The 12,234-nt window shown below is 48.8% G+C and overlaps 1 protein-coding gene across 1 annotated transcript; it reads right to left on the minus strand.

Annotated features, from left to right (window-relative positions):
* Window positions 1–1,508: 1,508 nt before the first annotated feature.
* On the minus strand, window positions 1,509–11,735 carry CRX (cone-rod homeobox). Its single transcript, XM_036834515.1, has 4 exons — window positions 11,697–11,735; window positions 4,183–4,317; window positions 3,296–3,447; window positions 1,509–2,160 (listed from the first exon to the last, which is right to left on the minus strand). The coding sequence occupies exons 2-4, from the start codon at window positions 4,280–4,282 to the stop codon at window positions 1,513–1,515; spliced, it is 900 nt and encodes a 299-aa protein (XP_036690410.1). The 5' UTR covers window positions 4,283–4,317; window positions 11,697–11,735; the 3' UTR covers window positions 1,509–1,512.
* Window positions 11,736–12,234: the final 499 nt, after the last annotated feature.

The following is a 12,234-nucleotide window of genomic DNA, read 5'->3' on the forward strand; positions in this document are numbered from 1 at the left end:
TCTCAGCCTCTCTTTGCACTGTGTCTTCCTCCTGACATTCCTTCCTGCACTGGGGTCCTGGAGCCGGCTTGTCCCGGCTCATGAGCACAGATTACAAGTGTCTCTTCCCACCTCCGAGTTCAGGGACCTCAGCTTGATGCCCTGAAATCAGCCACGGTGGGAGTATTTACACCATGGAAATGGGCAACCACTAAAAATCAGGGCTTTCCTCTTCTTTCAGGAATCCATTGTTAAGCATCTCCCAGCACACCACCCCCTTACTTTCTTTCACCCCTTGCCTTGTGAAACACACCCCCCCTCCGCCAGTGAAAGGCTCGTGGCTCCTGCCTCCCCCCATCCAAAAATGAAAGGAGAACTCAGATTGAGGAGGTAGGTGCCAAAGTACCAAACTTCCAAGAGTGTCAAAATGCCTGAATCCTTCTTCAAATTCTCACACTGCTTGTCTCTGTGGCCATGGGTCAGACTGCATTGAAAGAAATATGGTGCTGCCCCAGGAAAACTTCCCCGGCCAAGCTCTATTTATTGTCCAATCCCACAATCGAAACTGAAAACAGAACATCTAAAAGAGGGAATGTGTGTTTGGGATGTGGGGCTGCCTCCAAATCCGTTTCTGTCCCCCACCTCTTGTATATTTACAGGTGGGAAGCCTGTCCACCCCTTCTTCTCTTTGAAATACCCACAACCATAGTCGGTGCCCCCCACACAACAACGACGATTCCTCCAATGTGTGGGTGAAGTTCACCTTTAGAAAATGCTAAAACAAAAGAAAACAAAGCAGATGTGAAACAGGCAACTTGCCTTCCATTCTTCCACCAAATATGCCCATTTCCAATGTCCAAATGAATGAATGATGAAATGTCTTTAAGAAGAAACTAAGAAGAAGAAGAAGAAAAAAAAAAAAAAAAAAATGTATATATATATATATATATATCAAACAGCCCCCTAAGCCTATCATGTAAACCTGACATTTGTGAAATCTGTAAAATTGTCAAACGAATTTCTGAACTTAACTGTATAATTGGCCTAAGGTTCCATCCTGGGGCTTTGCAAAGTCTGTCTTTGGAGTTTCTAGAAGGATCTCTACCCATATGCTAAAGAAGTGTCCCAAATGGAAAGTGAAGGAATCGAGCCTCCCTACCTGTTTGTTCAAGGGCACCGTGATTCTGACCTAAACATTACCCCAAATCAGCTGCACGTTTGGTTTAATTTTGTCTCAGGGCGAATTCTCAGCACCGGTTCCTGGAGTCTGGGGCTCATGGTTTGAAATGCCGGTTGGACTCCACGTGAGACGGCATTGGGGTTGAGAGAATGACTCAGACCGTGGAGCTCCCCAGGAGCAAAGGGGTGGGCTGGGTTGGGCTAAGTTGCACTGGAGCCAAAGAGGCCATGACCTTTGGAAGGGATGGTCAGCTCCTGCCACCTGCTCAGGGATGCCGCCCCAGGGCAGGTTGAGACAATGTGCAAGGAGGCGGTTGGGACAAGAGATGGAGCGAGATGGAGAAGGAGAATCTTCTACAAGATCTGAAACTTCCAGGCACTCTGATCCTTGAAGTCCAGGGCGTCCATGGGGTTGTAGGTGAATTTCCAGGTGCCTGTGGGGTCCTTGAATTCTAAGCTGTCCACAGGGCTGTAGGTGCCATAGCCCTGGCCTGACAGGGAGGTGGGGGACTGGGTCAGGGACGGCCCCATGGAGGGGCCAGAAAGGGGGCTGAGAGCCGGGCCCCCCAACTGGGGCACCATGGGAGAAAGGTAGGGATCCAGGCCACTGAAATAGGAGCTCGGCGACCCATACGCCGAGGGGGAAGAGCAGAAAGCAGAGGCGGGGGCGTAGGTCATGGCGTAGGGCGCTGACGTCAGAGAAGGGCCCGAGGCCACTAGCCCAGCCCGCTGTGCCTCGGGCAAGGGGGATTCTGAGGCCGGACTCCAGATGGACACCGTGGCCACTGCCGTGGTGGGGGAGCCTGAGGGCCCGGGGAGAGGGGGGCTGTAGGAATCTGAGATGCCCAGGGGGTCTGGACAGACATCCGTGGCAGATCTTGGAGAGGTGCCTGCCTTCCTCTTGGCAGGACGAGCCTTGGCTTGTGCCCCCGGGGGCTGCTGCTGCTGTTTCTGCTGCTGCCGCTGCTGTCGACATTTAGCCCTGCGGTTCTTGAACCAAACCTGGGGGTGAGAGGGGAGGTGGGGGTGGGTGAGTGGGAAGGAGGCCCAGGGAAGCCTTCATGGTGCCCAGGAACGCTGATGCTTATTGGTGAGACATGCCAGAGTCATAGCTCTCCACTTTGCAGTCAGTCATGGGGCCCTCTATTCATCCACCCGTTCATCCATCCAACCAGTCGTACATACAGTTGTACACACACACACATACAACCATATGCACATACATACAGTCATACATACATAAGCACAGTCACCCATCCAACCATGTGTACACACATACTATCATACAACATACAAACCTATACATATACCTTCATCCATCCATTCATCTAATCATTCACACATACATGCAGACGTACAACCACACATACATACATACATCTAATCACAGGCACATACATACAATCATACACACATACATGCTTTCATCTGTCCAATGCTATGTACAGATGTACACATACTATCATACAAACAAGCATATATACATTCATACATACATCGTACACACATACAATCATACAAACACACATATATACATTTACCCATCCATCCATCCATCCATCCATCCATCCATCCAATTGGTTAATAAGCATGGATTAACCATCTTCTACTACTTTGGGGACACACAAGTGAAGCTGACATTCTAGTTGAGAGAGACAGTTTAAAAATAAACAGGAAGTAAGCAAATCACATAGTATTTAGAAAGTGATAAATGTTATGAAAGACCCAGTTGATCAGGATAAGGGCGGGCAGCAGGGTGGGGTGGCAGGAGAAAGTTGAGGCTTCAAATGCCAAAGGCGGTGTAGGTCTCATTGACTAGCAAGGTGACTTGATTGGTTGATAAAGACTTGAAGACGGTGATGGGGACTATACCTTCCAGGTAGAGGGAACAGAGAGTGCAAAGGTCCTGAGGCAGGAGTGTGCTTGGTGGGCATGCTAGAGGAAGGACCAGGGGCCAGTGTTGCTGGAGTGGAGTGAGAAGGGGTAGGAGTGTAAGGGAAGAAGCCAGTGAAATAATAGAGGCAAGGGATTACTAGGGCACTTTATGACTTCGGCTGTTACTTTGTGACCTCTCCCTCTTCCCTTCGCTCTGGGTCCCAGGAAGGACCAGAGGATCCCAGAGACCAGAACATCCCACCTGAACCCTGGACTCAGGCAGATTGATCTTCAGAGCCACCTCCTCACGGGCATACACGTCCGGGTACTGAGTCTTAGCAAACAGGGCCTCCAGCTCCTCCAACTGGCTACGTGTGAAGGTGGTCCGTTCCCGCCGCTGCTTTCTCGGGGCGCCTGGTGTAGGGACAGGAAAATGGGACCTTCAGGCGACCTGAGGCCCCATTCTCTTCATCTGCTGATGTGAGGTCCTGAGCGTACATGGGATGCCGAGAAGCCCCTTCTGGGTGTTCAACTGCCCAAACTAAGGGGGTGCCGATTCCCTGAACTTCTAGACCTCACACTGTGCCCCTGGGAAATGGGGTCCCCCTTTGTCTGTCATTGGGGGGCTCATCCTTCTCCCTGAGGAGAACTGACTTTAGCCATGTAAGGAGGTATATGAGTTTGATTTTCATCCCCTTTCTAAAATTTATTCTGCACTAAGACTTTCAGTTGAAACATGACATTTTGGATATACAGCCTATAAAAGTGGCAGGTCCATAATAGTCAACTTAATAAATTTTTTTAAAAACACCTAAAGAGTAATGCCACCAAAAACAGAGTGCTTCCTTCTTTGAGAAATAAAGCATTGCTAACGGGTGGGGATTCCTCTGGTTCCCCCTTCCAGATCACTTCCCTCCTTCACCCCAGAGGGAACGACTATGCTAAATTTCTATGACTGTCCCTATGCTTGCCTGCATCCCTAAGAGATGTGGAGGGGTGTTTTGCATTTACAGGTGAACACATTTGGCTGGTGTATGGCCCTGATGTCACCCCTGTAAATGCCCATCCTCCTCCTGAGGGCAAGGGACCCCAGAGGTCCCCAGAAGATGGGGGGCAGCTGGGGGTGGCTGGAAGGAGGACTGTACTCACTTGGGTAGGACACAGCTTGGTGCATCAAATCCACACTAGGGCCACTCAGGGCCAAGGCGTTGACGGAATAGTGGGGCCCCGGGTTCATATACGCCATCATGATCTTCAGGGATGCTGGGGCCCAGGTCAGTGGGCCTGCAAGAGAAGGGTGGGTACTCAAACACTCCCCAATTCATCACCATGTGGTTCAAATCCTGCCTCAGTCTCTTCTTAGGTGTGTGACCTTGGGCAACTTATCCCCCTCTCTGTGCCTCAGTTTCCCCACCTATAAAAGAGCTCTCTGCTTAAGGTCGTCAAAGCTTCAGTGAGACTGTGTAAAGCAGAGAGCGAAAGCTGTAATGAGCATGTAAATGGAAGCTCTTGTTCCTACTCTATCCTTTAAAAAATCTTCCTGCTACTCCCTTGTCTAAGATCTTTTTTCTTCTAGAACCACAAAAAAGATGTTCAGCCTCACGCAGAATCATGGTAAGTGGGGTGACCAGTTGTCCCTGTCTGCTAGGGATGGAAGGGTTTCTAGGGATGTGGAATTTCAGTGCCAAATCTGGAAGAGTCCCAGACAAATCGGGATAGATGGTCACCCCAAGGGAGAGTCACAGTCAAACGACAGTAAGCGATGATCCTCCACAACCATTTTTGACCCATCAGCTTGGCAAAGATCAAAGAGACTTGGTACCCGCGTGCCTAGAGCCTGTGCTCTGCAACAAGAGAAGCCACTGCAATGAGAAGCCCGTGCACCGCAACAAAGAGTAGCCCCCGCTCGCCGCAACTAGAGAAAGCCTGCACACAGCAACAAAGACCCAAAGCGGCCAAAAATAAATAAATAAAATGTCATTTTAAAAAAACAAAAACAAAAACAAAGAGGCTTGGTAACGCCAGGGCTGGCCTCAGAGTGGAGAAACAGGTTTCCCATGTCAGGGCGGTGGCAATGTGGATGGAATGAATTGGAAACATTTATCAAAGAAAAATGCCATCTTTCCTTGGTCCCAGCAATTTGCCTTCAATGTGCCTCGGTCACCTCATCAGAAAATGGGAATGAGGGACTTCCCTGGTGGCACAGTGGCTAAGAATCCACCTGCCAATGCAGGGGACACAGGTTCTAGCCCTGGTCCAAGAAGATCCCACATGCCGCGGGGCAACTAAGCCCGTGCACCACAACTACTGAGCCTGCACTCTAGAGCCCGTGAGCCACAACTACTGAGCCCACGTGCCACAACAACTGAAGCCCGCATGCCTAGAGCCCCTGCTCCGCAACAAGAGAAGCCACTGCAATGAAAAGCCCACGTGCCACAACGAAGACCCAACGCAGCCAAAAATAAATAAATAAAATAAATAAATTTATAAAAAAAGAAAATGGGAATGAAAATAGAACTTACATCTTTAGGTTGATGTGAGGGTCAAATGAATTAATGTGCATCAGATACTTTAAATAACACCTGACACGTAGTAAATGCTACACAACTGTGGGCAGTTATTATTATTTGCAAGCAGATGTTTGCATAGACTTTATGCTAGGATTTTTCTTTTACTGGAGTATAGTTCATTTACGATGTTGTGTTAGTTTCTGGTGTACAGCAAAGTGATTCAGGTCTACATATATATATTATTTTTCATATTCTTTTCCATTATTGTTTATTACAAGATATTGAATATAGTTCCCTGTAGGTCCTTGCTGTTTATCTCTTATATATATAGTAGTGTATATCTGTTAATCCCAAACTCCTAATTTATTCCTCCCCACCCAAGCTAGGACTTTTAATGCAGCATATTTATAATTGCCAAATGTGGAAGCAGCCTATATGACCACCAAAGGGGACATAGTAAGTAAATTATGTAAATCAAGTAAGTTATGTTAAGATTATGGCACATCCATGCAAGAGAATACTATGAAGTCATTAAAAAAGTATAAGGTTGTCCTCTATGAATGGATTTGAAAAGACCTCTAGTATATAGTTAAGAAAGATTATCTTAAACTTGGCAATGAGACAAAAGGATGACAGCATGTCACTTCCTGGTTGTCCTGGAGCCTCATCTAGCAGACCAACCCAAGCATTATTTCCTTTTCTAGGGGACTGTACCTTTGTTCAATTGATTATTCACTATCAATTAGGATCCAGACACTGGCAAGGTAAATGGTAACTTCCAGAAGTTTGGTTGCCAATCATTTGTCCCTGGTAGAAAAGATTACCTCAGAGGTTAGTTTTGCTGCCCTGTAGGACTTGAACCAGCTTCATATCTAAACTGACCAACTTGTTTTGGCATGCCTTTCCTGAATAATGGTATTAACCTCTGTTCTTTGAATTCTCCTTTGAAACATCCAGTTCCCTCATTCATGAGTTAAATAAATCTTTGACCTGTGCTTATTACATGTGCCTAAGAGTCAGGTTTTTAATTTTTTTTATTACACTTTGGCAATAGGTATGCGTGTGTGTGTATTAGATATCATATATTACCAAATTATATATACAATATATATTATATTCAAAGGAATATATCCTTTGAATATATATATATATATTTCAAAGGAAAAAAACAGTGTGTATAGCATGCTACCATTTGTGATTTTTAAAAACAAGGCAGCGATGTATACATATAAAATATATTTATATAAATGTATATCTGTATCTGCATAGAAAATTCCCAGGAAGGACACAATATGTAGTAAAAGTGGTTGCCTCTGGGGAGCTGTGTTATATCCATACCTTGTTTTTACAGTTTGGATTACTTTTTAACCATGAGTGTGTATGTTACCTTTTCAACAACAAAACCAAGAATACCATCTATTTAAAAAACAGAGAGAGACTTCCCTTGTGGTCCAGTGGGTAGGGCTCCGTGCTCCCAACGCAGGGGGCCCGGGTTCCAACCCTGGTCGGGGAACTAGATTGCGCATGCATGCCGCAACTAAGAAGTCTGCATGCCGCAACTAAAAGATCCCATGTGCCACAGCTAAGACCCGGCATAGCCAAAATAAATAAATAATAAGTAAATAAATATTAAAAGTTCTCCTTTTAAAAATAAATAAATAAATAAAAGTGAGAGAAAGAACCTTTCCAGGGCTCCCTATCGCCCTAGTTAAGATGGCCCCAGGAGACCTCTCGGCCTCTCTGGAAACTTCCAATAAGCTGTTCCAGGCCAGGAATGCCTCCTCCACCCCCAGTCCAAAGACCCCTCTCACCAGCTAACTAACCCCTTCTCCTCCTCCAGGTCACAGCTCAAACATAACTTCCCGGGAAAGCCAGCCCACACCCTAAACGGGATTACAGACACACACACACACACACACACACACACACACACACAATTTCTTTCTCCTGTTCTTCAGGAATCACACCTGTTAAATATGCCATATTTATGAGTTTACCTGTCTCCCCCAATCCTGTCAGCTACCTGAGAACAGAGACTAGGAATGTTTCACTCCCTGCGGTGTCCCCAGTGCCCCCCAATAAATATCTGAAAAATAAATAAATGCTTAAAAAATGGATGACATTTATTTGAGCTCCTACCCCTTCCTTCTCTCACTGCCCTGTCCTTCTCAACACTCCCTTGGGAGGGAGAGTTCTATTTATCATAAATTGAAGTTCTGCTGTCCATTCAGTAAAGATTTTTGAGAGTTCTAGGCACTAGGGATACAGCAAGAAATAAGACACAGAGCATCTCTGTTCTCATGGGATTGGACTTTGAGTTCCCCGTCAGGGAAACAAACAGTGAACAAGGAAATAGATTTTTTTTTAGAGAATCAAAATGTTTTCGGAAAGTTTCAAGAACTCCAAGAAAATTTAAACGCGGTAATAGGAGAGTGACAGGGTTTGGGGTGAGGATGAGGCATCTAATTTAGGTGAATGATCAGGGGAAGACGTCTCTCTAAGAAGGTGACTTTGGAGCTGCAAAGTGAAGGACTCCGTATCAGCCGTGGGAGGATCTCGGGGTAGAGGTCTCCAGGCAAAGGGAACAGCAGGTGCAAAGTTCTGGAGGCTGGAATCGTTTTGTCTTATGGAGGAGAATCAAGGTGTCCAGTGTTACGGGAGCAGAGTGACCAGGGCAGAAAGTGGACTAAGATTATGTAGGACCTGATAGGAAAGTCACGGGGATGCTCAGTGCTGATAATAATCATAAAAGTAAAAACCACCACATAAATCCTAAGAATCAAGTGGTGTCCTAGGTAATGGCTGGTATTTACACCCTAAATTGTCCCCTCCCACGGAGCAGGGCTACGTATGCAACCAACAGGATATTGTGGAAATGACAGTGTGACTTCTGAGGCTGGCCCTCTCTCTCTAGGAAAGCGAGCTGCCATGCTGAGGATGCTTGAGCAGTCCTATGTATGGAGAGGTCTGTGTGGCAAGAACTGAGGCCTCCTGCCAACAGTCATGGGAATGAACCCCCAGGGAAGCTGATTCTCCAGCCTCAGCCGAGACTTCAAATGACTGCAGCCCCAAATGACATCTGACTACAACAGCACGAGACACCCTGAGCCAGAATCATCCAGCAATGCCATTCCTGGATTCCTGTGACCTCAGAAACTATACAACATCATAAATATTTATTGTTTTAAGCTGCTAAGTTTGGGGCTAACTTGTTACACAGCCACAGATAACTAATACAATACTTCCCAGTGCAGGATGGCATTGAGTCCTCAGCACAACCTTGGGAGGGAGAGACTGTATTACTAATATGCTCACATTTTACAGGTAAGAACATCTTCAGTCTCAAGTGCTATGACCTGCCCAGGGTCACTCACAGGCTGTGAGTGGGGACCCAGGAGTCCAACCCTGGGGACCTCCTGGAGGCCCTGCTCTCCCAGCCCCCACTCTGAGCCTCCTCTGTCCTCTTCCTTTTCTCCAAGGAGTGATGATGTTTCACTGGAGCCTCCGGAGAGAGTGGAAACAGGGAGGCTGGTGAATTTGCCCTCTAGGGACAATTTGCAGGGCTTGGAACAAGAGCCTCCACTTCCACTGAATCTGTCTTTACCACAGAATCTACACAGAGTTACCCGGCTATGGGGTTGGTCTTCCAGGAAAGCCTAGATCTCTCTCACTGGGCTGATCCCATCCTACAGGCAGAAGATCTGAGCCTCACGGGGAGGTGGGTGCTCGACCAAAATCAAGCAGCTGATGATGATAATGACCTCCAAGACTGAGGGTTTGCCCACTCCTCAGATCATCAAATAAGGAAGGGCGGGACCTCCCTGGTGGCACAGTGGTTAAGAATCCACCTGCCAATGCAGGGGACACGGGTTCGAGCCCTGGTCCGGGAAGATCCCACATGCCGCAGAGCAACTAAGCCCGTGCGCCACAACTACTGAGCCTGCGTTTTAGAGCCCACGAGCCACAACTACTGTAGCCCGCGCACCTAGAGCCCATGCTCCACAAGGAGAAGCCACCGCAAGGAGAAGCCCCCGCAAGGAGAAGCCCGCGTGCCACAAAGGAGAGTAGCCCCTGCTCGCCGCAACTAGAGAAAGCCTGCGCGCAGCAACAAAGACCCAACGCAGCCAAAAATAAAAAATAAATAAATTTTTATTAAAAAAAGTAAAAAGGAAGCGCTTGGTGGAAAAGATGTCGGCAAAGAATGATAACAACAAAAATGATATCGGACGCCCACCGAAGCCTTTCTCTGGGTTAGGCAACAGGATGAGGTTTCCAGAACTTCCCTCCTCTGAACAACTTTGTGTGCCAACCTCCAGGAGCACAGACAGCAACTACAATGTCTATCTTTCATTGACAATTTACAGTGAGCCGGACAGCAACACTTTTTCATCCTGCCAGGTGAATTTCAAGGCAATGATGTTTCATAATCCCAAATGGTGGAGCCAGGGAAATCACCATCCCTGCCCTGGGAACCAGCTAGTGGGGCCCTAGGCTGGTGCTCGGGCTCCTGGGGTTCAGTAGCCGCTGGGTCCAGGATCCCACCTGAGCAGGTGCTCGGACAGGTGAGGCCTGAACGCTCACACCTATCTTGTGGGTGGTCCTGGAGATAATCTACAGTTGGTGAAGCCTTGAGGGGAGGAAGGTCCCTGCCCCCGGTCAGGCAGGAGATCCTCCAACCATAAGGACCTCCAGTTGGAATCCCCAACTGCTCAGACATGGCACCTTGGAAATAAGATCTCGGGGAACAATAATCCAGTGAAAACTTCCCACGAGGTACGTCCTATTGTCATCTCCACTCCACAGAGGAGAAAACCGAGGCTCAGAGAAGCAGAGTCCCTGATCCCATCACACACGTCAGCGGCAGAGCCACGGCTGAGCTGGCACCTGCCCCCCAGCCTGCACCCTCCTGACCATCAAGCTACATGGCCTCTTAGGATGCTCACCAAAGCCCCACGGAGCTCAGATGCCCATTTCTCAGATGAGGAAACTGAAGCTGAGAGAGGTTCTGTCAATTCTCGAGGACACACGGGGGTGAGTGGCACAGCCAGGAACAGAAACCAGATATCTGGGCCCCAGAACCCTGCCCTTGACTCCCCAAATCTACTTGGGATCCCCCAAAGCAGGATGAAGTCAGCCCCCTCCTCTGTCACTGCAGCCCAGGCCTGTGACATGGGCATCCCGTGACTCATCTGACTAGATCACCGTGGCAACTTGTCATTGTGCCCACTTTGCAGATGAGGAAACTGAGGCTCAGAGTGACCTCGCACAGACCCACGTGGCTCCACATCAGCCCAGCAAGACCCCGCCCCCAGCTTTGTCGGGTCTCTGCGACCCCCGTTGGCTCCACCATGCAAGAGACAAGGAGCTGGGTGTGGTGTTCACCACCCAAGATTGGACATGGGAAAAGCCAGAGCCTCTGGGGAAAATGAGGTCCCCAGGTAAGCAATTCACCCCCACTTTATCCCCAGATCAGTGCATTCCCAGCCCCCTCGGGCAGTCTCATAGTCTCCCCTTCTTCCTTCCTGCTGCAGCCACAAAACCTTGACTCTCTGTGTGCTTGTGTCTCTTCAATTCTATTTCTGTCATCCATCCATCTGTTCACCAAATATGTAGGCATCCCACATGCCAGGCACTGGGAGGAAATCAAGGTTCAGTGAGGTAGATGGGCAATGAGTAGATAAACACACACATGAAGAGAGAGTTTCAGGCTGCGGTAAGTTTTAAAGAAAATACAACAGGGAGACGTGCCAGGGAGTTGCCCTCAAGCTGTGAAAAGCTCCCCAGCCCTGGAAGCTGGAGGGCTTGGTCGTGTCACCTCTCCAACAAGACGCCCCTGAAGCTTCTGGAGCCCCCATGCCATGGGCCAGCTTCCCCTGTCCGTCCACAAACACACACGCACACACACACACACGCGCACACACACACACCGCCCGCCCCACTGCAGTCACAGCCTGCACCGTTTCCCCAAACATCAGGACGGACACTCTGATGCACGTAGGATTATCCAGAAAGCATCACACACTCCTTTCTCCACCCCTGTGCCAGACACTAAAAACACAACCACGAATAAAATGTACCCACCTTCTGACCCCTCCTGCCCCCTCTCTCGCTCCCCCTTCCTCCACCCCCTCCGCTGCCCCTGCAGACACTCACCTTCAGGAAGTAGGGAGGAAGCTCTCCTGGTGGCCTGGGATGGAGTAGTCAGACAGCAGAGGCCGAAGGAAATGGGTCCCCTCACATGGGGAGATTTTAAGCCCTGGCTGGGAGTGATGTCATTTGCCGTGGCCTGGATCTCAGAGGGTAATCCTGGCCCCGGGTGGGGGACTCAACTGGGCGCCAGGAGGTGACATTGGCGGGGAGGGGGAGGGCCACCCGTCTGCCTAATCCCCTCCTCTCCTCCCCACCTCCATGACATCTTGGCAATTAGGGCTGATGGGGAAGGGCGGCCCCAGCTCCCGCCTGTGGTCAGGAGTCCCCGTTCCTCAGAGAAGTTCTTCCTTAAGTCTAATTGGTATCCCTCCAGCTTTGGCTATTTTCCCACCAAAGAGGAAGGAGAGCAATGTTGGGTGTTCCTGGGAGATCATTCAAGAAACGAGGGTCGCGGGGCTTTCTTGGCTCCCTCTCCTGGGTCACCCTTTCTCTCCCCAACAGTCTATCTGCCCACTAAGTCATCTCTGCACTGTCCCATTGT

This window comes from Balaenoptera musculus, chromosome 19 (assembly GCF_009873245.2).
Source record: "Balaenoptera musculus isolate JJ_BM4_2016_0621 chromosome 19, mBalMus1.pri.v3, whole genome shotgun sequence".
In the NCBI taxonomy this organism is placed as follows: Eukaryota; Metazoa; Chordata; class Mammalia; order Artiodactyla; family Balaenopteridae; genus Balaenoptera; species Balaenoptera musculus.

Coding starts and splice junctions, on each gene's coding strand:
- CRX (XM_036834515.1), bottom strand. CDS start 4,282: ATGATGGCGTATATGAACCCGGGGCCCCACTATTCCGTCAACGCCTTG. Junction 3,448..4,182: donor CCAAGCTGTGTCCTACCCAA/GTGAGTACAGTC, acceptor TCCCTACACCAG/GCGCCCCGAGAAAGCAGCGG. Junction 2,161..3,295: donor TGCCTGAGTCCAGGGTTCAG/GTGGGATGTTCT, acceptor TCTCACCCCCAG/GTTTGGTTCAAGAACCGCAG.